General features: G+C 41.4%; 2 protein-coding genes and 1 long non-coding RNA gene across 3 annotated transcripts; 1 reads left to right on the forward strand and 2 right to left on the reverse strand.

The window, feature by feature from the left end:
- Positions 1–594: 594 nt before the first annotated feature.
- On the reverse strand, positions 595–23,580 carry LOC146273955 (protein NLRC3-like). Its single transcript, XM_084704028.1, has 9 exons — positions 23,476–23,580; positions 21,497–21,675; positions 21,257–21,373; positions 5,467–5,583; positions 3,680–3,743; positions 3,341–3,569; positions 1,237–3,046; positions 945–1,116; positions 595–708 (listed from the first exon to the last, which is right to left on the reverse strand). The coding sequence occupies exons 2-9, from the start codon at positions 21,583–21,585 to the stop codon at positions 595–597; spliced, it is 2,712 nt and encodes a 903-aa protein (XP_084560154.1). The 5' UTR covers positions 21,586–21,675; positions 23,476–23,580.
- On the forward strand, positions 6,682–12,903 carry LOC146273956 (uncharacterized). Its single transcript, XM_084704444.1, has 18 exons — positions 6,682–7,060; positions 7,485–7,694; positions 7,897–7,987; positions 8,081–8,189; positions 8,266–8,355; positions 8,457–8,849; positions 9,021–9,116; positions 9,261–9,493; positions 9,638–9,816; positions 9,960–10,053; positions 10,167–10,511; positions 10,613–10,730; positions 10,806–10,897; positions 11,038–11,155; positions 11,306–11,407; positions 11,498–11,668; positions 12,322–12,471; positions 12,604–12,903. Exons 1-18 carry the CDS (start codon positions 6,960–6,962, stop codon positions 12,831–12,833), a joined length of 2,922 nt encoding a protein of 973 aa, XP_084560570.1. The 5' UTR covers positions 6,682–6,959; the 3' UTR covers positions 12,834–12,903.
- LOC146273957 (uncharacterized) lies at positions 19,797–21,205 on the reverse strand. The gene is made up of 3 exons (XR_014766536.1): positions 20,800–21,205; positions 20,187–20,396; positions 19,797–19,994 (listed from the first exon to the last, which is right to left on the reverse strand). It is a non-coding gene; the product is annotated as an uncharacterized LOC146273957 (long non-coding RNA).
- Positions 23,581–25,270: the final 1,690 nt, after the last annotated feature.

Consider the following 25,270-nt stretch of genomic DNA (forward strand, 5'->3'; position numbering starts at 1 on the left):
ACGCAATCGCTACCGAGACAAACCTTTTGACATCGCCATTGTCTATGTAGTCCAAATATTGAGGCATCCTTAGGGGGGCGAAAAGAAACAATAAATAATAAATAATATATATGTGAGATAACAATGGTTTGTGCTCGCCGAAGGCAAGCACACCCCAACTAGAGATTTAGCAAGTATTAGATATGTAACATGTTGTATGTTTCAGGGCGTTAGTTTCAGTTGCTTGCCAGATTTAGTTTGTGAGAACTAGCCAGGCCACCTAAAGCTATGTAGCTAATGATGAATATAAAGTTATGTTACCTCAACGTTAACTCATGTCAGCTGCATATCTCTCCCTACTTAATAAAGCTAAGTTAAACACTGTGGTACCGCGCTCCTTCACTTGAGTGAGAGATAGATTTGAAAGCAGAGACCGAGTACTAATGCGCCTTTAAGAAAATACAAATTATAAAATAATATTTAAAAAGCTGCATTGCCTGGTCAAGCACACCGCACTACTTTAAGAGTGCTAATTACAGTTACAGATCAAATCTAACTTTGTACCTAGTCAAACCCTACTGCTTGTGTGTTGAGTGTTCTGGTCTTGACCCGGTATCACCCTGCCTTGGTCTTGGACTTGACTCGGTATCGCCCAGTCTTGGTCTTAGTCTTGACCCGGTCTCGACCCCTCAAAGTCTTGGTCTTGTCTCTGTCTCGATACACCTTGGTCTGGGTTTAGGTGGTCTTGACTACAACACTGTCCCCTGGTCCTGACCTCCTGCCTGGCCTGACTCTGAACCTGCCTGCTGCCCTGTACCTGAATGACTCTGCCTTGTGGATTACAACCCTTGACTGCCCTGACTATTCATTGGCCGGACCCCTTGTACCTTTGATAGACCATAAACTTACGATCAGTGTGTGGTGTGAGATAATAAATATAGTTGTGTCAAGTTGAACATGAATACAGACCTCAGTGTCTCCAGCTTGCAGAGTGGATTCCCCAGTCCAGCAGAGAGCAGCTTCATGCCTGAATCCCCCAGGTTGTTGTTACTCAAGTCCAGCTCTGTCAGATCTGAGGAGGGGAGAGCTGAGGCCAGCGCTTCACAGCACCGTGCTGAGAGGTTACAGTCATTCAGCCTACATGACATAAGGAGAACATGAGACATCATCCGACATCATCAGAGTCATGTTTTGTAGGAACATATGATAATCAAACACTATCACAATATGTGATAAAAAATAAAGCCTTATACATACAGAGCAGTTTTGGAGTCTTTGACCACTGGCAGCAGCCTCAGAAGACCTTCCTCTGATCTGGAGTATATCTTCAGGTCAAACACGTCCATCTTCTCTTCTGAAGTCAGCAACACAAAGACCAGAGCTGACCACTGTGTAGATGAGAGCTCATCACTGGAGAGACTTCCTGAGCTCAGGTAGTGTTGGATCTCCTCCACCAGAGAATGGTCATTCAGTTCATTCAGACAGTAGAACAGATTCATGCATCTCTCTGCAGAGGGATCCTCTCTGATCTTCTCCTTGATGTACTTGACTGTTTTCTCATGGCTCTGTGTGTTGCTTCTTGTCTGAGTCAGTAGGCCTCGTAAGTCAGTCTGATTGGACTCCATTGAGAGGCCCAGGAGGAAGCGGAGGAAAAGGTCCAGCTGTCCATTCTTACTCTGCAAGGCCTTGTCCACAGCACTCTTGTAGAATCGGACTTCTGGTTTCTCTTTGAAAAGAGCCAACAGTTTGTTGGAACTGGAAGCTGATGGAGTCTCAGACATCAGATTCTCATCATTGTTGATGAATGAGAGAAACACAAACACAGCAGCCAGAAACTCCTGAAAGCTCAGATGGACAAAGCAGAACACCTTCTCCTGGAAGACTTTACCATCCTGTCTGAAGATCTGTGTGAACACTCCTGAGTGCACTGAGGCATCACAGACATTAATGCCACACTCTGTCAGGTCTTTCTCATAGAAAATCAGGTTGCCTTTCTCCAGCTGGTGGAAGGCCAGTTTTCCCAGTGACAGAATACTCTGAATGCTCTCTTCATCCCAGTGTGGATCTGTCTCAGTTTTCCCAGCATACTTCACCTTCTTCTGTTTGGTCTGTAACACCAGGAAGGTTGTGTACATCTCAGTCAGGGTCTTGGGCATCTTCTCTTTCTTCTCTGTTCTCAGCATGTGTTCAAGGACTGTAACAGACATCCAAGAGAAGACTGGTATGTGGCACATGATGTAGAGGATCCTTGATGTCTTGATGTGTGAGATGATTCTCCTGGCCAGGATCTCATCACTGCATCTCTTCATGATGTACTCATCCTTCTGTGGGTCATTGAACCCTCGTACCTCTGTCACCAGGTCAACACACTCAGAAGGGATCTGATTGGCTGCTGCAGGTCGAGTGGTGATCCAGATGAGAGCAGAAGGAAGAAGCTTTCCTCTGATCAGGTTGGTCAGCAGCACATCCACTGAGGTGGACTCTGTGACATCACACCAGCTCTTGTTCTTTTTGAAGGCTAAGGGCAGTCGACACTCATCCAGACCATCAAAGACAAACAGAACATTGTACTTGTCGTAGATGGAGATTCCTGATTCTCTGGTTTCTGAGAAGAAGTGATGGACAAGTTCCATCAGACTGAACTCCTGTCCAGCCAACAAATTCAGCTCTCGAAACGGCAGAGGAAAGATGAACTGGATTTCCTGATTGGCTACTCCTTCAGCCCAGTCTGTGATGAACTTCTGCACAGAGACAGTTTTTCCGATGCCAGCAACTCCTTTTGTCAGAACAATTCTGATAGGTGTGTCTCGTCCAGCTGAGGGTTTAAAGATGTTGTTGCACGTGATGGCTGTTTCTGTTCTTGCTGATTTCCTGGATGCTGTCTCAATCTGTCTCACCTCATGTTCTTTATTGACCTCTCCACTCTCACCCTCTGTGATGTAGAGATCTGTGTAGATCTTATTGAGAAGAGTTGGGTTTCCTTGTTTAGCTATGCCCTCAAACACAGTTTCAAACTTCTTCTTTAGTTCAGATTTGAGTTTCTGTCGACAAATCTCAGCATGCTCATCTAAACAAAAAACAACACGTGTTAAGTGTGTGTTTTTGTTAAACGTAGTTTGGATTATTCACAGAGTATGAACTGACAAAGTGTCCTCTATATTCAATTCAAAACATTTTCTTTTCAAATCTATGATCGTTTATCAGGTACACAATAATGAAACAGCTTAGTATACTCAAAGTACAAGGTCATAGGAAGATCTACACAACATTGGGCTACTCTGAATCTTAGAACTTTCTTTATCTATAACCTTCATCATGTATTATCAATTGGTCAACTCAGACTAAATATGGAGTCTCTTACTTTTCTCCAGAGTATCAGCCAGCTCCTTCTGGTTCATGTTCCTCAGGACGTGCAGTGTGATCTTCAGAGCTCCCTCTCTGGCACTGCTCTCCTGCTTCTGATATTCAGGGTCCACCACTTCCTGGTCCTCCCTCTGACTCTCTAAGCCTTCTGGGAAATCTGAACTCAGAATCCTCTTCATCCTCTTCAGCTCTTCCTTCACAAACTTGATAACAGTCTCCTCAAGCACCTGAAACAGAGAGGGAAGATATCAGACGAACCAGGAACTCTATACACAGTAGAACAAGATGACTACAATGATTCTGTCTTGTTTGTACTTTAGATGAACACAAAACTCACTGTGAATATGGAGGACAAGTCCTCATGGTGACTCTGGTGTGACTCAGACTTCTCCTGTTGATCTCTGAGGACAAGAGATGACATTACTTAACCACATGAACCACATGTACAAGGGCTGATCATCTACTAAAGAGTTTATCATACATAACTTGAGGGTTTAGGTTGGTTGAGGGGCAGTTCTATGGGCGTATGTGAAGCCCTCTGTGACATGCTTGCGTGTAAAAAGGGCTATACAAATAAATTTGATTTGATTTGATAAGCATGAGTGGTAAACTGAACTGTATCCACTCATGCATACACACAGACTGTATAAGAGTGATACCATCACTACCCAGTAAACCATCTTCTATACCACTACAAGGCACTATTCCTTTAATACATTCATCAAAGATAGGAGCACTGTCACCCCCAGGTAAACAAGTGTGTTGTGTTTCAACCAGACACTGAAGAATGACATCAGGGTCCACCTGACACAGGGCTGCATGTTTGCTAGCAGCCTGCTTTAGACACTGCAGCACTCCTCCACCCAGGAGTTGAAGACCTTCTGGTCTCAACCAGTCTAAGTGGGCTGAGCCCCGCCCGGTCTGTGCTCATACCAGGCCTGGTACCTGCAGGGCTGGACACTGACTCTCATGCTGTCTGTGTGTGTGTGTGTCTGTGTGTGTGTGTGTCTGTGTGTGTGTGTGTGTGTGTGTGTGTGTGTGTGTGTGTGTAGGGAGGTTATTGTTGTCAAACCTTCACTAGAGCTGCACCAATCTCTTTTATTTGTATATAAAGCTATTATAACAAAATTACATGTTTACAATAAATGTCAAGTCTTTTAAGGTGGAGAAGTAACTCACAGGCTTATCCTGGAGTTCGCTCTAGTCTCTACTGAATTAGAGAGAGCAGCTTTGAATAATTGTTCTGCACTGACATGGAATGACCTAATGGTAGTATGGTATGGCTTGCATAACTGCATTTGTTTCAGGGTAGTTTGTTGTGGTTGTGTTGTGGTTGTGTCTCTGTGTTAATGTCAGGTAAAGTTCAACATTAAAGCAGCACAGTGGACTGGTAGGTTGTGGTCTTGTCTCTCACTGATCAAACACAACAAGGAGGTCAAAGGTGTTGATGTGTCTGATGGTGGTTTAGTGGTTAAACCATAGATCCATAAAGAGAAGACCAACACCACATGTTAATGACATAATATTAAATAACAGCTCCCTCTCACTGTGTAGCTCTACCTCATGGTCTGAACATCAGCCAAGCTATGAGTTTGATTCTTCGTTTAGATGATTTGGCAGAAATGTCACATGATGATCCTGAATTTAATGACTACTTTAAAATTCAGATTATATGTTATTATTCTGTGTCTACATGGTCTGAACATAGCTGTCGTCTTATTCTATAATAACCAACGTGACTGTTACTCGAACATGACATTATTGTCTGCTTGTAACATTGACCTCAAGTAACTGGCTGCCGCACCTGCGTCACAGTAATGTCCTCCCCCTATACACAACAACCATCATATATATTCCTATACGGACATTGGGTTCCTATGTATATCTACATCTATACATATTATATACAATAACACCACATCAGCCAGGCTATGAGTTCTGACTTTGTTTGGCAGAAATGTCACATGATGATCCTGAATCTAATGATGACGTTATACTTATTTATTGTGTGTTGTCAATGACTGTGTGTGGCCTACCTACCTGTATACACTATACACAGACGGTTCTTCACATCATGTCACCTTCATCACATAACACTGAACACCAGCAGAGGTCAGTACATACCCTTCCTCATTAGAAGGTCCTCCTCCATCACTGAACTTGATAGGTAGATCCATAGACCTGTCACTCTTCATGGACACACAGCTGGGTACAGGTGAGGCTGGTCTCTGCTGTCTCATCCTGTCAACAAACACAACAAAGTGTCTTACAAACATAAATCACTAAAGTAGACACCAGATATATCATACTGTCCAACATGTGTTGCTGTAGTCATTCCTCAGTAGGGTCAGATCCAGGCTTGAATATTGATGTTCAACATGAATGAGTCAGACAGGGAGATGACATTACTTAACCACATGAACCACATGTACAAGGGCTGATCATCTACTAAAGAGTGTCTCATACATAAGCATGAGTGGTAAACTGAACTGTATCCACTCATGCATACACACAGACACACTGTATAAGAGTGATACCATCACTACCAAGTAAACCATCTTCTATACCACTACAAGGCACTATTCCTTTAATACATTCATCAAAGATAGGAGCACTGTCACCCCCAGGTAAACAAGTGTGTTGTGTTTCAACATGCTGTTGCAACAACTACTGACGTTAGAAAAACTACAACACCACACCGGATCTACCTAGACCGGAAACAAAACAACAGGCACGCCGCACACACTTGTTTGGGCTTGCGAGCCGGCTAAAGAGCTAACTTTACGCTTTGAGTAGATGGTGGCGAGCGCAAGACGCCAAAATGGATGCCAATCCAGACAGGGAGGTTTCCAGACCTGTTGTTACTCTGTATCTCTCACTGTGAACCTTTACCACATGGTCTGTATGTCAGCCAGGCTGGCAGTCAGCAGCTCTAACCCTGTGTTTTAGTAGGGATGTGATGAGGGATACTTTAGTATCTACAGTCAGCAGCTCTAACCCTGTGTTTTAGTAGGGATGTGATGAGGGATACTTTAGTATCTACAGTCAGCAGCTCTAACCCTGTGTTTTAGTAGGGATGTGATGAGGGATACTTTAGTATCTACAGTCAGCAGATCTAACCCTGTGTTTTAGTAGGGATGTGATGAGGGATGCTTTAGTATCTACAGTCAGCAGCTCTAACCCTGTGTTTTAGTAGGGATGTGATGAGGGATACTTTAGTATCTACAGTCAGCAGCTCTAACTCTGTTTTAGGTTAACCAGCAGAGGTCAGTACACACACAGTACCAGCACACAACCTATATTACCAACCTGACCTCACAGTCTATTCGTAACATAGTGTACGTCTTTTTGTGTCCCTCGATTTCGTATACTATGTTACGAAAAACCAAACCACAAGGTGGCGCTTCACCCGAAATGTCACCTAAAATGTGTGTAGCTTATCGTAAATTCAAATTCAAATTCTGCCTTCATATCCACAATAAAAATTATACAAATATGAAATATATATTACTGTACACTATTTACATATTTTTCTCTGCTTTAAAGCTCAATTCTGAAGTGTTTTGTGAGCACCCGTTTATGGCATTTTAACGGGACGGATCGTCAGTATTTTCAGTATGGAATTACGCCTTGACCTTCATCAATCGCCTGTCAATCAAAATGTGACATCCTTGGTTACGGCGCTGACAAGTGACGTCCATTGTTTTAGAAGTTGGCGGTAAGTAACCAGCTAAAGATGTTCAGATTATTTTTTATTTATTGTAAATGCAGCCTTTCATGCCAAAAATGTGTAATTTTATGTAATAGTTAAGCAAGTAAACTCAAGGTAACCATGGGGATGCTCCAAAGTGGAGTTGTAGCTTAAGTTTGTGAAAGTGCATGGTAATAAATGCATGTTAGCCATGCGTTAGTAAAAAGGCTAATTAACGGTACGCTAGCGTGGTCAGTCAGAGTATTCATGAAGGCATTCGGTTAATTCATTTAAAATACTAATAATATCTATTTATGTCTCCCCTGTCCTTCCCCTGTGTGTGTGCACCTTCCCCTTCTTTAATTGTACGTTTTGCTCCTTCCCAATATCTTCACCTGTCTTCCCCCCCCCCCCCCCCCACACACACACACACACACACCTGTCTCCTCAGATTCCTCTGTCATCTCTCTCTAACATTGCCCTCCATAGTCTATTTGTCTACTTGTTTGCCTCTCGTCTCATTGCCTGTTGTCCATCTGTCTGTCTGTCTTCCTGTACTGTATATTTATTGTCTGTCTGCCTTGTCCTTTTGTCCTTCTTTGTGCCCGCCATTTCTGGCCCGCCCCAACGGTTCTTTTAAGAACCAAAGTTCTGCTATCAAGTAAGTTTAACATTGAAACAATAGTAGGTACCATATTATGACCGTCCTTTATGCTACCAATATGTAATACATATACAATAGAAGTCCCCTGATATGTGTAGTGACCTACATTTTTTTAATTATTTTTTGACACAAATATTACAACTATCTAAGATATCAGTTAAGATTGTAATATGTTGGCCTGTAATTTACTTTTCCATAGAATGGCTTCAAAGGAAGATGCTGAGGATGCTCATCTTAGGGAGCTTCTGAAACAAGGTCAAGTTTATGCGAAGGACCTTAATCCTGAACCGGTAATAATGATGATGAAACTAAAACTGTGTGAACAGTACACTAGTACCTTAACTTGGTCATTATTCCAGTTAATTACATATATCTTTTTGTAGGCTAAGAACAAAAAAAGGACCCCAAAAAACAAGTTCAGGATTAGTTGGAGAAAGAGAGATGTGCGGGGAGTATTAGTCCCACAAACAACGAAAAGGCGATCTTCAACTGGTAAGTTGAATATTTAAAGGTTCTGGAGTAATGCAGCATTATAGGATGCATTTCTTCTGAATAATTGTTCTCTCAGCACCCAGGGCTGGAATGAAAAAAAGCAAGGACACTGTCAGTGACACACAGGACCTTGTTGAGGACAGGGATCATCAAGAATCAGTTCTTTGTGAGTAACAAATGTTTTTATTTTAGTTTGAACAGGTAATGCCAAACTCAAAAATACCTCTCCAGTTAATGTTCTGTACTACCAATTTCTTTCATCTACAGATTCCCTTCTTCAAGCGGTCAAAGAAATGTTACTCGATGGTCAGCCAGCAGCCCCTGAGTGTGAGAAACACACAGAGGCACAAGATTGGGGAATTCGAAATGCCTGTTCTGCAGAGAGGTGGAAAGTGTCCCGCCCGCATCTCATCAACAGCATGCTGTCAGATGAGGCAGTATTGCCCACCACCTGCCAGTGGTGTATGCAAGGAGTGGCTGTGATGAGGTGTAGTGAGTGCTTACCTCACCAGTATCTGTGCATGGCCTGTGACAAAGAGCAACACACCAGACATGTTCTGCACAACCGGAGATCCCTGATCTCAGGCTACCTCCACTCTGTGCCTCCCACCTCATTTGTCAGCCAGGATGCTGACGGGCAATATTCCCTAACCCACCAAGGTAAGGTGTTTGGTCATGAAACCTCCTCTAAATGTCTATTAATGTAATCTAACGTCAATACTGTAAAATGTTGGATATGGCTTGAGGCACTTATGCAATGACTATTAGGACATTAGATGCAAGATTACTAATACACAATCCCCATGCTGTGTCTTTTAAATATCTTTGTAGCTCAACTTCTACCTTTAGAGGTATCAGCCTGCCAAACCTGCCAGCTCCCCATGACTGTTAGTGTGGGGAGGTCCATTGTTTTAGTGACCATGAATGGTGAGTTTTACACATTTTCATTTAAGGATAACAATCATTTTATTAATCTCACATGTGAACACGCCTACTCTTGCAGGTAGCAGTGAATATCAACAAACACATATTGCCATTAAATTATGTCCTGTGACATTATTACCACTTTAGGTCGCTATGATCTTGTCCTCCCTGAAGCACATTGTCAATGTTGTGCCTCTCACTGGACACCTGCGCTGGAAGACGTTGTGCAAAGTGGGTACTGGCCAGGGACGGTCAACTTCAATAGCCTGTTTCATGTTGACGTTTTCCAGTCATACCTGGAGTTAAAAATGTCAGCACCTGGACTGTCCCGTCTGGCATTTACCACAATGCTAGACAAAAAAACCAGCCGCTTTGGAAGAGTGAGTACCGTGTGTGGCACTAATAGTGGATATATTCATCACTGCCTGGTAAACTATACACATTGTATATGTTTGGACAAATAAGATAAGAAATAACCTACATAGTATCAGACTATTCACTGATATATTTTTTTATTGAAACAGAGTGGTAAAATATCTGGAGACACTTTCCACCAGAGTTTCATGGAATGGGCCATCTGCAGATATGAGGTTGACAAGATGTGCCAGGAGCAGCCGTTTGTCTGCCCTCCATGCACTCCTGAAATGCTTGCGGTAGCAGTGGATGGCAATCGCAAGCATTATCGTTTCAAGAAGGCAGGGAGGTATGTAATGCAAACTATTTACTGGTAACTCCTAAGGTATCTGGACAGTAATCTTCCACTTCCACGTTAATAGAAATAATACAATGTAATAAACATTGTGTAGTAGAGTACCATCTGTTAACAGATTGAACTCCTTTGTGTAGTCAGGACAGTCATGGGCACTTGGAAGGTGTTTTCCTTTGCGAGGACAGCAAGGTGTCAGAGTTTGTAGACCATGTCCACAAGGCCACCAAGCATGTAAGTCATTTCTGTTGGTGACGTAGTTATTATTTGATTACAAGTTTGAATTTTAAATATTGTGTAGACCTTCATTGAACATTTTAAGGGATTTTGTGTGTGTTTATCTGAAGGTTCCCGGAAAGGGTGTCTGTGGTGGTGCTGAATTTGCTGCTGCTAAGGAGATCTCCAGAAAATCTAGCAGCAAGCTTGATGAAGAGGGCATTGAGCTGGCTGTGTGCAGGCATGGCACAATCCTTAGAGGCCTTAATATGTTTAGGGGGGAAATATATGCATATGCCCTCTACTTGCAGAAGGAATTGGGCAACACTGCAACTTTCTTCTGCACTGATCTTATGTGCAAGTACTGGCCCTACTTGCAGAAGGTCTGCAGAGTATGCCCAGAACTACAACATCTTCTAGGCATGAAGCCCTTTCTTTCTGTCCTCCATGCAAAGGCCCATGGAATGAAGTGTGAGGTACTGAACCAAACCTTTACTTCCTTACCTTTGTTATGGTTCCAGTTAACATAATCTGTACATATACTGGATATAATATAGCATTTCTTCTGGCCCAATAGATCAAATGGGGTGGGGGGTTCCAGGAGAATGCTGCCTGCACCCTGGGAGAAGAAGTGGAGCAGGCCAACGCCTTCCTCTCCAGGATCGCCATTTCCACTAAATATATGTCAAAAGCTGGTAAGCATATTGACTTATTTCACATCAACATGCATTCTAGAGGATGCCCTTGCACTGACCAATGTTCCTTTGCAGCTCGCACTGACATGATCACACTATTGTGCATGGGATGGAACCAAGCCAAGGTCCAGAACATGAGCTCCTACCTCAGCAGACGATTCCTGAAGGTACCTTGGAATGTTCTCAATGCAATAAAGCATATATATATATATATATATATCCTGTTGGTCAACCATCTCATTCAGCCTTTGTTTTAGTCATACGTCGTAAAGTGCATAAGCATTTGGGTTTTTCGTTCCTTATTTAGACCAAGCAAAGTCTGGAACAACAAATAAACAGCCTGGAGTCCTTAACGACAGAGCTGTCAGTTGACAACTCTACAATACTGCAATGGGTGACCGATGTTCAGGAGTGGGCTGAGAGTGGTATGTCCGTTCACAAAATGAACATTATATAATTTTACTACTGCTGATAGACTACAAATGTCATATGAATGACTGTCGATCTGGGTTTAGCAAGAAAGTGCATAAAAGTATTTTCTGTCCTCAACTTGGGTGTTCTCTTTTCTTAACCAGCACCAGTGGAGGACAGTGGTGCACCTGTGGAGTTGCAGAAGAAGATGGAGGAAATGTCTGCCAGCATCAGGCAGAGGACTCATCGGCTGTATAGGCAGAATGGTTTGTTAGAGAAAAAGATTCAAGAAACCAGGGAACCAGCCATGGCCATAATGTCAATCTAGGACACATGTCTATGTTAATGTTTTTCAGACACAAACAAGGGTCGCCACAGGATGAGAGCCAAAATAAGAGAGGAGAAAGGGAAGCTGGCTGCTCTGGTCCTGGAACACAGTACACTTGTCCAGCCATCCGAAAGAGTGGAGTCAGTGGAGTTAATCTTCCAGCCGGAATACATATTCCCCTGGCACGTTTCAACATCTGGTATGTAGCCTATAATTGTCATAAAAGTGAGCAAATCAAAGTAGTGCTTTTAATGTTGTCCAGCACTTTTCGCTCATGCTTCTTATGGTTACTTCAATTAAAGTTTCCTTCAAATTGTAATATATTTCATGATGTTTTTGCGATGAACTGTGCTGACCGTTAAACACTGTGTAACATTTTTTTGTTTGTTTGTTGTGATTTTCCTGAGTGCATTTATATAACATTTAGTCATTTAGCAGACGCTCTTATCCAGAGCGATTTACAGTAAGTACAGGAATATTCCCCCAAGTAGGGTGAAGTGCCTTGCCCAAGGACACAACGTCCTTTGGCACGGCAGGAAATCAAACTGGCAACCTTACGATTACTAGCCGATTCCCTAACCGCTCAGTCACCTGACTCCACCTGAGCAGTAAGTTATTTCCTAACTGCTTTTAGATAAAATTAATAGAAATTGGCGAAAAAGGTTTGTGGGTATTAATAGCCACTTTCGATACTTTAGAGGCAAAGGCAATTAGGAAATAACACTTAATACTTATGAGATAAAATAGTTTTACAAAATGTTATCATTGTATTAATGTATTCCTATTATGTTGTGTTCTTAACCACATAACTGTCTTTTGTACTTATTTTTGTTAAACAACTTTTTGCTTCAGATACTGACATTCTCACAAAAAAGAAGGTCTTTGAGAAGGTCATGGGTATCCGGAGGCTGGAGGAGGAAGAAGTGGTCCTCGTCAAAGAGATGAAGCAGCACTGGGAATACCTGAAGAGACGTCTCGAGGTCTTGGAGCAATCAATCTCTGGTAAAAAAAAAGTGTGCATGTACCCATTAACTCATTTTACATTTTTGCAATTTAGTAGCAGTTTCAATTAGGTTACTCTTGTGTTTTCCGTTGAGGGCGCAAATGTTTAAATAAGCTTATTTATTTATTTAGGTGACTGTTGGAACCTGTCACCAAAAGGGAGGAAGGGACTCCAAAGTTTGCGCCAGAGGAAACTTACAGAGATGAAGTCTCACCAGGCTGTAGTGAGACAGACATATCTCCAACACCTTCACCTGGATCTTACAGAACCTGACCTGGACCTGGAAGAACTCCTGGAAGAGGGCCAGGAATGTTTAAGCTCTGACACCAGCTCAGATGATGACGACGATGTCAACACCTAGGCATCAACCAAATATCCGTTATGCATTTGAATTTGGGTATTGTGAGACAAATAAATGCTTTTCTAGAACACTTTCTTGACTGGAAATCAATACATTTTACTTTTCTTGCTTCAGGTCTATGTACTTGTTTTATCAACAACATGCTCTACATCAGATCATGTAGCCTACCACTGATATCCCATAACATCTGCTACCCAAAAAAGGCATTACAATATATTTGCATGTTTCTATTCCCCTTATTTCAGGCAGTAAGACTCAGTAGTAGTTAACGAACACTGTACAATACATATTTTGGCTCATATTTACATACTAACCCTTCTTTCTTTCTAACTGTATTACACCCTCCACAGACTCTGCCTGTCTTTCTGTTTCTGTCTTTCTGTTTGTCTGTGTTTGTGTGCATCTTCAGTGATCCAGTCCATCCTACCTGCACAAGATCCACACCTGCGGTCCAGTTTCCAGTTTCCCAATAACTTGCGGTGACATACCCTGGTTTGCCCTCCACTCACCGCCAGATCGTTGTTTTTACAACCTGGTAGCTACGTTCCCGGCCTCCTTGTACTTCCAAGTCTATTATCTACTATTTGTATTCAAAGTGTTCTAATATTGCACTTTCTTGTGTCCCATGGATTTTGTATTTTATTGTCCAATAAACTTTGGTATTATTTTTATAAACATTGACTCGTATGGTTGGACTCACTTATGTAAGCCTACAAGCAACCATCTGATCCTTTGCTTGGTGGAGGTAAGAGTAGACTACCTATGAAGAGAAGACCTAGATTAAAAGTTAGGCCATTATAAGCGGATGTAAATTTGTTATCCTATTAACACCACATTGCATACAATTTTAAATTATGGATTCCTTGTGGCTGAATATGAATGATCTGTACTGTGAGTGTGGCGCGATGACGTCACATTCTGAATAATCCATGCCTTTATAAAGGTGATATATAAATACAATTTATAATTTCATATTATATATATTAATAAATTATATATTCTCATTGAATATGTTGAACACGTGGTAAGACTCAAGTTTCAAGTAATTGAATAGGTCTTTACATAATGTGCGCTACACTTAACTAAAATGATAACCATAGTGAATTTACATGGACTACAAAAATGGCGCATATTAGCGTTAAAACACATAAGCGGGGTTCTGGGAAATGTAGTTCTATTTTTACTTTCAATTTAAAAACTAATTTTAGGAGAAGATCTTTGTCCTCAGTTACATTTAAATCACTTAATATGACAAATATACATTCATTGGTCTTTTATGAAAGACAAAATGTATCAGTACTCGAAAAGTCAACATTTAAATGTCTTTATCTGTAACCTTTACTAAACATTATTTCACATCATAATCTTCAAACATGGTTCCAGTATGATGTGAAGAGGGTCAATATTGGTCTAAATACAAAATCCCAGGCTGATCCTAGCCTCAGCTAAAAAAGAAAATTGAATTGAATTTTAGGAAATTACCTTTTCTAGGTGGCGCTGTTGATCCGCTGTAGGGGCTAGGGTTATGAAACTGAAAGACACAGTTTATCTAACCCCAAGTATTCACTGTACCAAGCCAGGACTATGTGCCATGAAAGGAACCCTAACCCTAATTACCATCCTACTACTAAATATAGGGCTTTAAGGTGACCCCTGGCAAGGGGTCAAAGCTCAATATATCAGATAAGGGTTTACAGGAATGTGTCAAACTTACATAAATGAACCTGCAAGCTAAGATCTTTCCAAAAATGGGTTTGATTTTGTCATACGACAAAGTCTTTTTAAAATCCAAATCTACCATTGCAGTGAGGATCTTTCCAAGTATAGATTCCAAGACCATTCATAATCTAAATAGACTACATCAGTGGTTAAAGTCAAATTATGTTTAGGTGGCACATAGTCCTGGTTTAGCACAAACAATATCAGGGTACAGACCCACTTGTGCATTTGTTTATCCCCAAACTTTAAAGATGACTATTTGCTCTGCATAAGACATGGTCTAAAAACAGACTGTGCTAGGGTTAGGGGTTTGTTGTCCTTGGTGGTACATGTTCGTGGCTTGCCCTGACAAATATTTTGGACTAATAAATACTTTTTTTCATATGGCCTTACCTCTAAGTCAGATAGAGGCTCAACAGCGCCACCTTGAAATGTTCATTTTCCAAATCTAAAATGTGTCTTGTACTCCAATGTATGCTGCTACCGGGCTGAAAATTTGCATGTTGCTTCATTGAGACATTCTATGCAGAGTGTGACAAAAACATTTAAAACTATATATAATATAAATAAAAAGTATGAAAAAAAGACATTCCAAAGTTTACCTTTGTAGTGCTGATTATATATAATGCTTATTGATCTATAAGACATGTACATTTTACATTTCTGATTAATCTGATATAAAATTGGAGATGATATTGGTGTAAAACACAAATTACTAAAAGAACTACAAACGTATTCCATTAAACAATAAATCAAGATGTTGAACGACGCCATATTTGTAGTTCAACTACATGTTTCAAAGTTTACATGTTTAGGGTTTGAAAACAGAACATCTTAACGATTTATCACATACGAAGTATGAATAGATTATAATATAATGGTGGTGTTTAAGAGTTAATCAATATTACGCATTAAATTAAGCATTAAATGCCTTAGTTGGCAATGTAGTATTCTAAATTAGATGACTCATCGAGGGATTAGCCTACCCATGAGACTTTTGGTGTATTTGACTTCATGCAGCACCGGCGGCACAGACAGCCGGCCTGGCTGACTTGAGGCAGTGAATGCCATTGGCTGGTCCGCGCCGCCGGCGCTGCATGAAGTCGAATACACACGGTCGAATGTACCTTTTGTGTAGGCTAGGCCTAATTATATCATGGTGTATGGCAAGAGTTGGTGGCTATATTTAGCCGGTTTGGTTTGTCATCATGTGTAATTTCGAATAATTAAACACATGTTATTAGAAACCATCCGATTACTTCGTTTTACGATTGTTTGGAATCTCGTTTGTTTTAAAGAACGACAGTTAGCTATCATTAGCTTTCAGCTAACTCAGGGTTCCGTTGGGATAAGCTACACAAATATTAGGTGACATTTTGGGTGAAGCGCCAACTTGTGGTTCGGTTTTTCGTGACATAGTGTACGAAATCGAGGGACACAGAAAGACGTACACTATGTTACGAATAGGCGTAACGATAAGATACACACATTTTAGGTGACATTTCGGGTGAAGCGCCACCTTGTGGTTCGGTTTTTCGTGACATAGTATACGAAATCGAGGGACACAGAAAGACGAACACTATGTTACGAATAGACTGTGAGGTGCCAAACACACGCAGAACTTCATTAACGCTCATCATTTTACGTCATCATCCAAACTCGGATTTTACGAAGGTCACTAATAGATATTAACGTGTGTGGTAATTATTGACATAGTTGTCTGGAGTTATACAGAGTTAAATCAGAAGTTTTCAAAAGAAATCTGAAAAATTCAAGACGGCTGCCAGACCGCCCTTCCAGAGCTGGCAAGAACCGGGCCTGTATATACAGCCTATATATTTGGCGTATATATGGCACGCAAAATAGATGTGTAAACCTGTGTCATAGATACGCAGAAGTATGGGAGACTGGGTTGGGGACACAGAAAGACATCCACTATGTTACAAATGGACTGTGAGGTCAGAGATCCTCGTCATATCAGACAGAGCCATAACCTTCAAAACGACAGCATTGACAGCGACACATTGTAACACTTGCATGTCAGGCAAAAAGATAGTCTGGACTAATAACATTCAGAACATATCACTCTCTTGTCCATCCTTGGTGAGAACTTGGACTGGGCCCCTGGCCGCCCTTATGTGTTGATCACTGCCTTTGTTTCTTCCTAAATGTTTCATCTTCCGTTAATGCAAATACATGTTCTATCAATTTTAAACACTGTTTAATGTTCACAGCTGTACTTCATTGTTTACATACTTTTAATGAACATGATTGTCTAATTACTGAAATACTGTCATCACAAAACCAAACCACACACCCACATTAAAAAAAGCAAATTTAATCTTTATTAATCACTTTTGGAAAATTGGCTGAAGGCTCCCAGGTGTCATCCCATTTTTCGCCGCTGTAAAACATATAAAAACATTTGAATAACTGTGAATTACGGCAGGGTGTTAATGTCCCCTACTCAGATATAACTCAGATAAAATACAGTATACAGATAAACACACACAGCTAATTAGACAGTTTACATACTTTACAGGAATTACTTACCAACCATAACAAGGTTGCCACCGCACGAGGACTTCTTCCCTGTCCTAAGCATTTAACATAAAGAAATCACATGGAAGAAAGGTTTTGATCTGGTAAATGTATGAACATACATTTATGTTTTAAGTATTTAAGAAACCCCAAAACGTTTTACCTCATTTTTCCTCTTGCCTACTACTTCTTGAAAGAGAAACACCTTCTTCTTTGCATGTACACGGCAAACTGCAAAAAAAGGTAAACAAAATAAAATAATGACTTATATTTAGTGGTGTTCTATGTAATATTATGACACATTAGGGTAAATAATGTACATTTTGGTGATGATTATAGAGTAACGTGTCTTTAATTACTCCCTATCCCTAAACATGGCCTCTTGTCTACCACTAACTCTGAAATCTAAACAATGCCAGTCTGTCCACTGTGGGAGGTGGTGTCTTATTAGGTTCCAATAAGAGTACAAATCTACTTCAAATAATGCCTTCTGGTATCTCTGGGAGACAAACATCAGTATAACCAAGAACATGCTTATTGAAAAGCATGGTCAACCTTTCTTTTTGGGGGGGATGGTTGAACCACTCTTTATAGGCCGGCTTCTCTTCCTTTCCTGGATTGCATGTTTAGAATGAGCCGGAACAGTGGGCCCCTAAAGAGGAAGTATAAAGCCAAATGCATCCATTACAACAACAGCACTTCCTGTATTACAATGGTGTGTCTAGTGGAATTAGTCCACCTAATCAGCAGCAAGCTTCGCAATCAACTGTTGTGTCATAAATAGACAGATTTGACAAATCTTAAACAACTAAACTATGCAGTGACTAGCATTTAAAAAATGTCTCATGCAATGAACGTGGTCACTGTACAAACTGTAGATATGATATTATACTGAAGTGAGTGAGACCAATATATTTGAAATATGTGTATCTATGGGTAAATTCCTGCCTGCCAAAGTAAATTCCTTGTCTGTGCAAACTTTCATGGCGATTGAAACCCCTTCTGATTCTGATTATATATTGTACAGTTTCATATATCCTTTTCTGTATTTCTCTGGAGAGCAGCATCTCTTACACATACAGGAGTGCGGGGGCTGATGTCCCCAGCTTCTGCAGGAAGGCGGGGACTGATGTCTTCAGCTTCTGCAGGAAGGCGGGGACTGATGTCTTCAGCTTCTGCAGGAGGGCGGGGACTGATGTCTTCAGCTTCTGCAGGAGGGCGGGGACTGATGTCTTCAGCTTCTGCAGGAGGGCGGGGACTGATGTCTTCAGCTTCTGCAGGAAGGCGGGGACTGATGTCTTCAGCTTCTGCAGGAGGGCGGGGACTGATGTCTTCAGCTTCTGCAGGAGGGCGGGGACTGATGTCTTCAGCTTCTGCAGGAAGGCGGGGACTGATGTCCTCAGCTTCTGCAGGAGTGGGGGGGCAGATGTCCCCAGCTTCTGCGATATCATTGTTTCTGTAGAAAACTGAAGAAAAATACATATAAATGCAAATGAGTATATGATAATTATGAGGTATGTACATTGTTGTTTTAAGTGTCCACTTCCTAAGAACAAAATCCGGGTATGTGTACACTGATCAGCCATAACATTATGACCACTGACAGGTGAAGTGAAAAACACAGATTATCTCATTATCATGACACCTGTCAATGGGTGGGATATAGCCTATTAGGCATGAAAGTGAAAGTTTTATGTTGTCAAAAAGTTTTATGTCTTCAAATTCCACAGATCTCAATACAATCGAGCATCTGTGGCATGTGCTGGACAAACAAGTCCGATCCATGGACTCCCCACCTCGCAACTTACAGAACTTAAAGGATCTGCTGCTAATGTCTTGGTGCCAGATACCACACACACTTGTTCCGGGAGTACAATGGTACTTAGGAAGGGTTTGCTGGACCCAATGTTAGTTTCCTCAAGGATCACAATGACTCTTGCTTAGAGACTTGTTGCTCTTGTTGGTTAGTGGCAACTGATTTAAATTGTTATACTCGCTGTGAAATATCTTTTTACTGTTGCTTGCTTTTCTTCACGTACACTTGCACTTATAGCGATTCATGTTGTTTAATTGTAACTTGTTTAACTGCATGCTCTTATGATTCTTCCCTTTGGCACTTAATTTTGGTTGTTCAGAATAAGTGCTTCGTGTTTTGGCTACCCGCATTGTTTTTGGGGATATCTTGTTGTTATTATCAGTGACCTATGCACTTTGTAAAGCTCTCTCTTGGAAGTCGCTTTGGATAAAAGCGTCTGCTAAATGAATAAATGTAAATGTAGCACATATTCAGAGGTCTAGTTGAGTCGAAGGGTCAGGGCTGTTCTGACGAGGAGAAAAAGGGGGTCCTACAGAATATTAGACAGGTGGTCATAATGTTATGGCTTTAGGGACTCTACAAATTATCTTATCCTGAACCTGATAAAGTTATGAGGGGAAATTACAATTATTACATTGCCAACCCGAAGTATGCCTAACACATCTGTCTACATGTTGACATGTTTACATGACCATGCTCAACACATCTGTCTACAATATGTCTACACACATATATCAACACTGGGTCTGTCACCTACTTGTCAAAGCACTGTCAAAAATGTCCTTTATGGTTTTGACAATGAAAGGACAACATGTATTAGTCACTCATGCCGTTCACTTAGTTCTTGGTGAAGAGACAGGGACTGAAGATTTTTGTTATCCTACCATTAAATTGGCAGAGTTAAGGACTTTGGGGATGTTATTTCCCTTAAGAGTCGTTGCAGCCCACTGGGTGTCATAGCGTTTCTTCTGTGACTCCAATTTACTCTTCATGGGCTGGACTGCTCCACACAAAGGACACTTTTTGCATGCCACCCTGATGTGGCCTTTGCAGGAGGTGCAGCTCTTTTTGGTAGAACCGGCCATCTGAAAAGAAAGTTCATTTCACTTTTGTTGTGCAGATGTGCTTTTGATTTTCATTTCCATCAGTTTATCTTTCTGGCAACCATACTATGTTAAAGGTAGTTTGACAAGGCGGACATAGGCTTGAGATTTTATTATTATTGGATTATGACAATACTAAATTAAACATGACTATTGTTTAAATGTTAAACTTACTTGACAGCAGAACTTTGGTTCTTAAAAGAACCGTTGGGGCGGGCCAGAAATGGCGGGCACAGAGAAAGACAAAAGGACAAGACAGACAGACAGACAATAAATATACAGTACAAGAAGACAGACAGACAGATGGACAACAGGCAATGAGACGAGAGGCAGACAAGCAGACAAATTATGGAGGGCAATGTTAGAGAGAGATGACAGAGGAATCTGAGGAGACAGGTGTGTGTGTGGGGGGGGGGGGGGGGAAGACAGGGGGAGGATATTGGGAAGGAGCATAAAGTACAATTATAGAAGGGAAAGGTGACCACAGGGGAAGGACAGGGGAGACATAAATAGATATTATTAGGATTTTCATTTAAATTAAATAACTGAATGCCTCCATGAATGCTCTGACCACGCTAGCTTACTAACGTTGCTAATGGCTAACATGCATTTATTACCATGCACTTTCACAAATTTAAGCTACAACTCCACTTTGGAGCATCCCCATATTTACCTTGAGTTTACTTGCTTAACTATTACACAATTATGACACATTTTCTGCCTGAAAGGCTGCATTTACAATTTTTTTCCAAAAATCTGAACATCTTTAGGTAGTTACAGTACTTACCGCCAACTTCTAAAACAATGGACGTCACTTGTCAGCGCCGTAACCAAGGATGTCACATTTTGATTGACAGGCGATTGATGAAGGTCAAGGCGTAATTCCATACTGAAAATACTGACGATCCGTCCCGTTAAAATGCCATAAACGGGTGCTCACAAAACACTTCAGAATTGAGCTTTAAAGCAGAGAAAAATATGTAAATAGTGTACAGTAATATATATTTCATATTTGTATAATTTTTATTGTGGATATGAAGGCAGAATTTGAATTTGAATTTACGATAAGCTACACACATTTTAGGTGACATTTCGGGTGAAGCGCCACCTTGTGGTTTGGTTTTTCGTAACATAGTATACGAAATCGAGGGACACAAAAAGACGTACACTATGTTACGAATAGACTGTGAGGTCAGGTTGATATTACAGCTTAACATTGAACACCAGCAGAGGTCAGTACATACCCTTCCTCATTAGAAGGTCCTCCTCCATCACTGAACCTGATAGGTAGATCCATAGACCTGTCACTCTTCATGGACACACAGCTGGGTACAGGTGAGGCTGGTCTCTCCTGGATTGGGCTTCAACACAACAGAGACAGACCTTCAGTCTCTCATGTATTCTGACTAATGATGATGTCATAATATCACTGCTGAGCTCTGAGATGGAGAACAGTCATGAACAGGTCTGGATTCTCATCTTACCTCTTAGCTTTGGTGTCCATGTCATGTTCCCCAGAGAGACTCATTTTAGAGGCAGTGCCCCCTTCCTCTGTCCCCCCAGAGAGACTCATTTTAGAGGCAGTGCCCCCTCCTCTCTTTCAAGGACAGAGCTTCTCTCCTCAGGACCTGATTAGAAGGATTTTACAGCCAGACCTGTAGACCTGTAAACAAACAAGTTAGAATCCAACCTTATTAATCTACTACCTCAAGAGAGGAAGGATCAGAATATGTTTTACCCTGATTCACCCTGATAACACCCCTCTATGATGTAAATATGTCACTTAAAACACATACAGAACATAACCTGTTCAGTGATAACACACCGCTGTGACAAAAACAGCTTAAAAACTGCTTCAGTATCTCTGTCATGTATCTCATACTGACATAAGAGAACCACAAGCTCCACTCCATCATACTGCACCATCAGCTGTACTGAGCACTACCTCACTTCCTCTTACAACAAGCTCCACTCCATCATACTGCACCATCAGCTGTACTGAGCACTACCTCACTTCCTCTAACAACAAGCTCCACTCCATCATACTGCACCATCAGCTGTACTGAGCACTACCTCACTTCCTCTTACAACAAGCTCCACTCCATCATACTGCACCATCAGCTGTACTGAGCACTACCTCACTTCCTCTTACAACAAGCTCCACTCCATCATACTGCACCATCAGCTGTACTGAGCACTACCTCACTTCCTCTTACAACAAGCTCCACTCCATCATACTGCACCATCAGCTGTACTGAGCACTACCTCACTTCCTCTTACAACAAGCTCCACTCCATCATACTGCACCATCAGCTGTACTGAGCACTACCTCACTTCCTCTTACAACAAGCTCCACTCCATCATACTGCACCATCAGCTGTACTGAGCACTACCTCACTTCCTCTTACAACAAGCTCCACTCCATCATACTGCACCATCAGCTGTACTGAGCACTACCTCACTTCCTCTTACAACAAGCTCCACTCCATCATACTGCACCATCAGCTGTACTGAGCACTACCTCACTTCCTCTTACAACAAGCTCCACTCCATCATACTGCACCATCAGCTGTACCGAGCACTACCTCACTTCCTCTTACAACAAGCTCCACTCCATCATACTGCACCATCAGCTGTACCGAGCACTACCTCACTTCCTCTAACAACAAGCTCCACTCCATCATACTGCACCATCAGCTGTACTGAGCACTACCTCACTTCCTCTTACAACAAGCTCCACTCCATCATACTGCACCATCAGCTGTACTGAGCACTACCTCACTTCCTCTTACAACAAGCTCCACTCCATCATACTGCACCATCAGCTGTACTGAGCACTACCTCACTTCCTCTTACAACAAGCTCCACTCCATCATACTGCACCATCAGCTGTACTGAGCACTACCTCACTTCCTCTTACAACAAGCTCCACTCCATCATACTGCACCATCAGCTGTACTGAGCACTACCTCACTTCCTCTTACAACAAGCTCCACTCCATCATACTGCACCATCAGCTGTACTGAGCACTACCTCACTTCCTCTTACAACAAGCTCCACTCCATCATACTGCACCATCAGCTGTACTGAGCACTACCTCACTTCCTCTTAGAAAACCTTGATGGATCAGTCACGTCCGTATCTGTTGATGTATGTTTATCTATGTTTATATAGTGTTCAGGCTTAGAACTATGTAAGTGTAATTAGTTAGACTTTGTTTCTAAATAACTAACAACACCATGGCTGGTTGATTAAGTGAAACAATCAAAGTTATTTTGATCTAGTTAGATCATAGTTGGATTAATTCCAACTTAGTTATGAATGTCGACCATTAGCAAAAGGCTATTTCACTTCCTCTTAGAAACCTCTGGTTAGTTACTAAGATTACATAACTGGAACATCACCTTGCCTGTTAATATATGTGCCCACTAATACTGTGAAAGAATATTGTAAAATGACTTACTTTAAAATCTGCTTTTCAGTTTGAAAATCTGCTTTACAGATTCTTGTTGTCACAAAATGGATCCTGTAAAATATATTTTGACTTTCACTTTCACCTACACCTCCCCATGTCAGGCCACACCCACCTCCTTATATGGACCAATAGGAAACAGGAGGAGGAGCTGAAACTTGGTCCTGATAGCAGGAGCTGAGGAGACAAACACACAGGAGAAACACCACACATAAGAAATGTAATTATCAATCACATTTTATTTCATTATATCATAGTTGATTTGAATGAATCCACAACATATGGCTGAGAAGCTACAATTAGATGAATCTATATGTAATGTATGGTGCTAATGTTTACATTTCAGTATGATATGATTATTAATATCATGGGGTTCTGTTCTGTCTCTGACACCTAAGATGATGATTCAGTTTGTTCTCAGGCAGCTTTGCTTCAGAATAGTTACTTAAAGGAGTATTACAAAGTCTTAGACTGACCTCTAGTGGACAAAAGTGGAACTCCTGAAGCAGATTTCTGGTTTACTTGTTGCTGTTAGTTTCTGAAGCATGTGCACAGTGCTAAATCCATCCATGGTTCCTATGTGGGTCTGTGTGGTGAGTGTTGGTCTGGACTTCTGTGTGGTCTCTATGTAGTCTAATCCACACCTGTACATGTCTCTATGTAGTCTAATCCACACCTGTGCAGGTCTCTATGTAGTCTAATCCACACCTGTGCAGGTCTCTATGTAGTCTAATCCACACCTGTACAGGTCTCTATGTAGTCTAATCCACACCTGTAAAGGTCTCTATGTAGTCTAATCCACACCTGTACAGGTCTCTATGTAGTCTAACTCTTTGTATTTGTCCTTCTTGTATGAAGTACGGCACTCTACACTTGTCCATGTGTGTAATTGGTCATATTTAGCAAGCACGCCCCTTTTTATGTGAATGCGCTCATTGCTCTAGTGGGGAAACCTGGGTTGAGTTAAAGAGTTGATAACCACTGTCGCGATGCTGCTTAGTGTGATCGCGGTTGTTGGGTTTAGTAAAGTAAGATAACGAGAATTACATTTACATTTTCACATTTAGCAGATGCTCTTATCCAGAGCAACTTACAGTAAGTACAGGGACATTTCCCCTGACGCAAGTAGGGTGAAGTGCCTTGCCCAAGGACAAAACGCTATTAAGCACGGCCAGGAATCAAACCGGCAACCTTCAGAATATCAGCCCAATTCCCTAACCGCTCAGCCATCTGAGCTCTACAAACAATCCTGGGCGTGGTAAACTTGGTTGGTAGTACAGGACCCTGTACAGACCTCTATATGCAGCCTGTCTACCTGTTGAACTTGCTTGGTAGTACAGGACCCTGTACAGACCTCTATATGCAGCCTGCCTACCTGTTGAAGAGCAGGCTCTTCTCTCACCCTCCCTCCACCATCACCACTCACCTTTGCTGACAGCACTTTGTTGTTTTGTAGCTCACTAGTTTTTTACACTTCTAGTATCATATTCTGATGCCTCGCTCATTTATCCATTGTATTCATTTGTATAGCCCTTTTCAACAGCAAGCTTTTAACCCTTTGATACACAACATGGGTCTAAAGTGACCCGGGAGAGTTTAGATTTTCCATACCTTTGCTAAAAAATAATTTAATCGTTCAGTATTCCAGGTATTCCTCAATGAACTTGTTTTTGGTCACCACAAGTCTTTATTTTAATTTTTTCTTTCTTACGTTTAGAATAAAAATCATTTTTGTAACACTACCCCTCTAATGCACAACATGGGTCTAAAATGACCCACATTCATT

The sequence above is a fragment of the Hypomesus nipponensis genome, chromosome 9, assembly GCF_054491055.1.
Source record: "Hypomesus nipponensis isolate SF chromosome 9, ASM5449105v1, whole genome shotgun sequence".
Classification (NCBI taxonomy): domain Eukaryota; kingdom Metazoa; phylum Chordata; class Actinopteri; order Osmeriformes; family Osmeridae; genus Hypomesus; species Hypomesus nipponensis.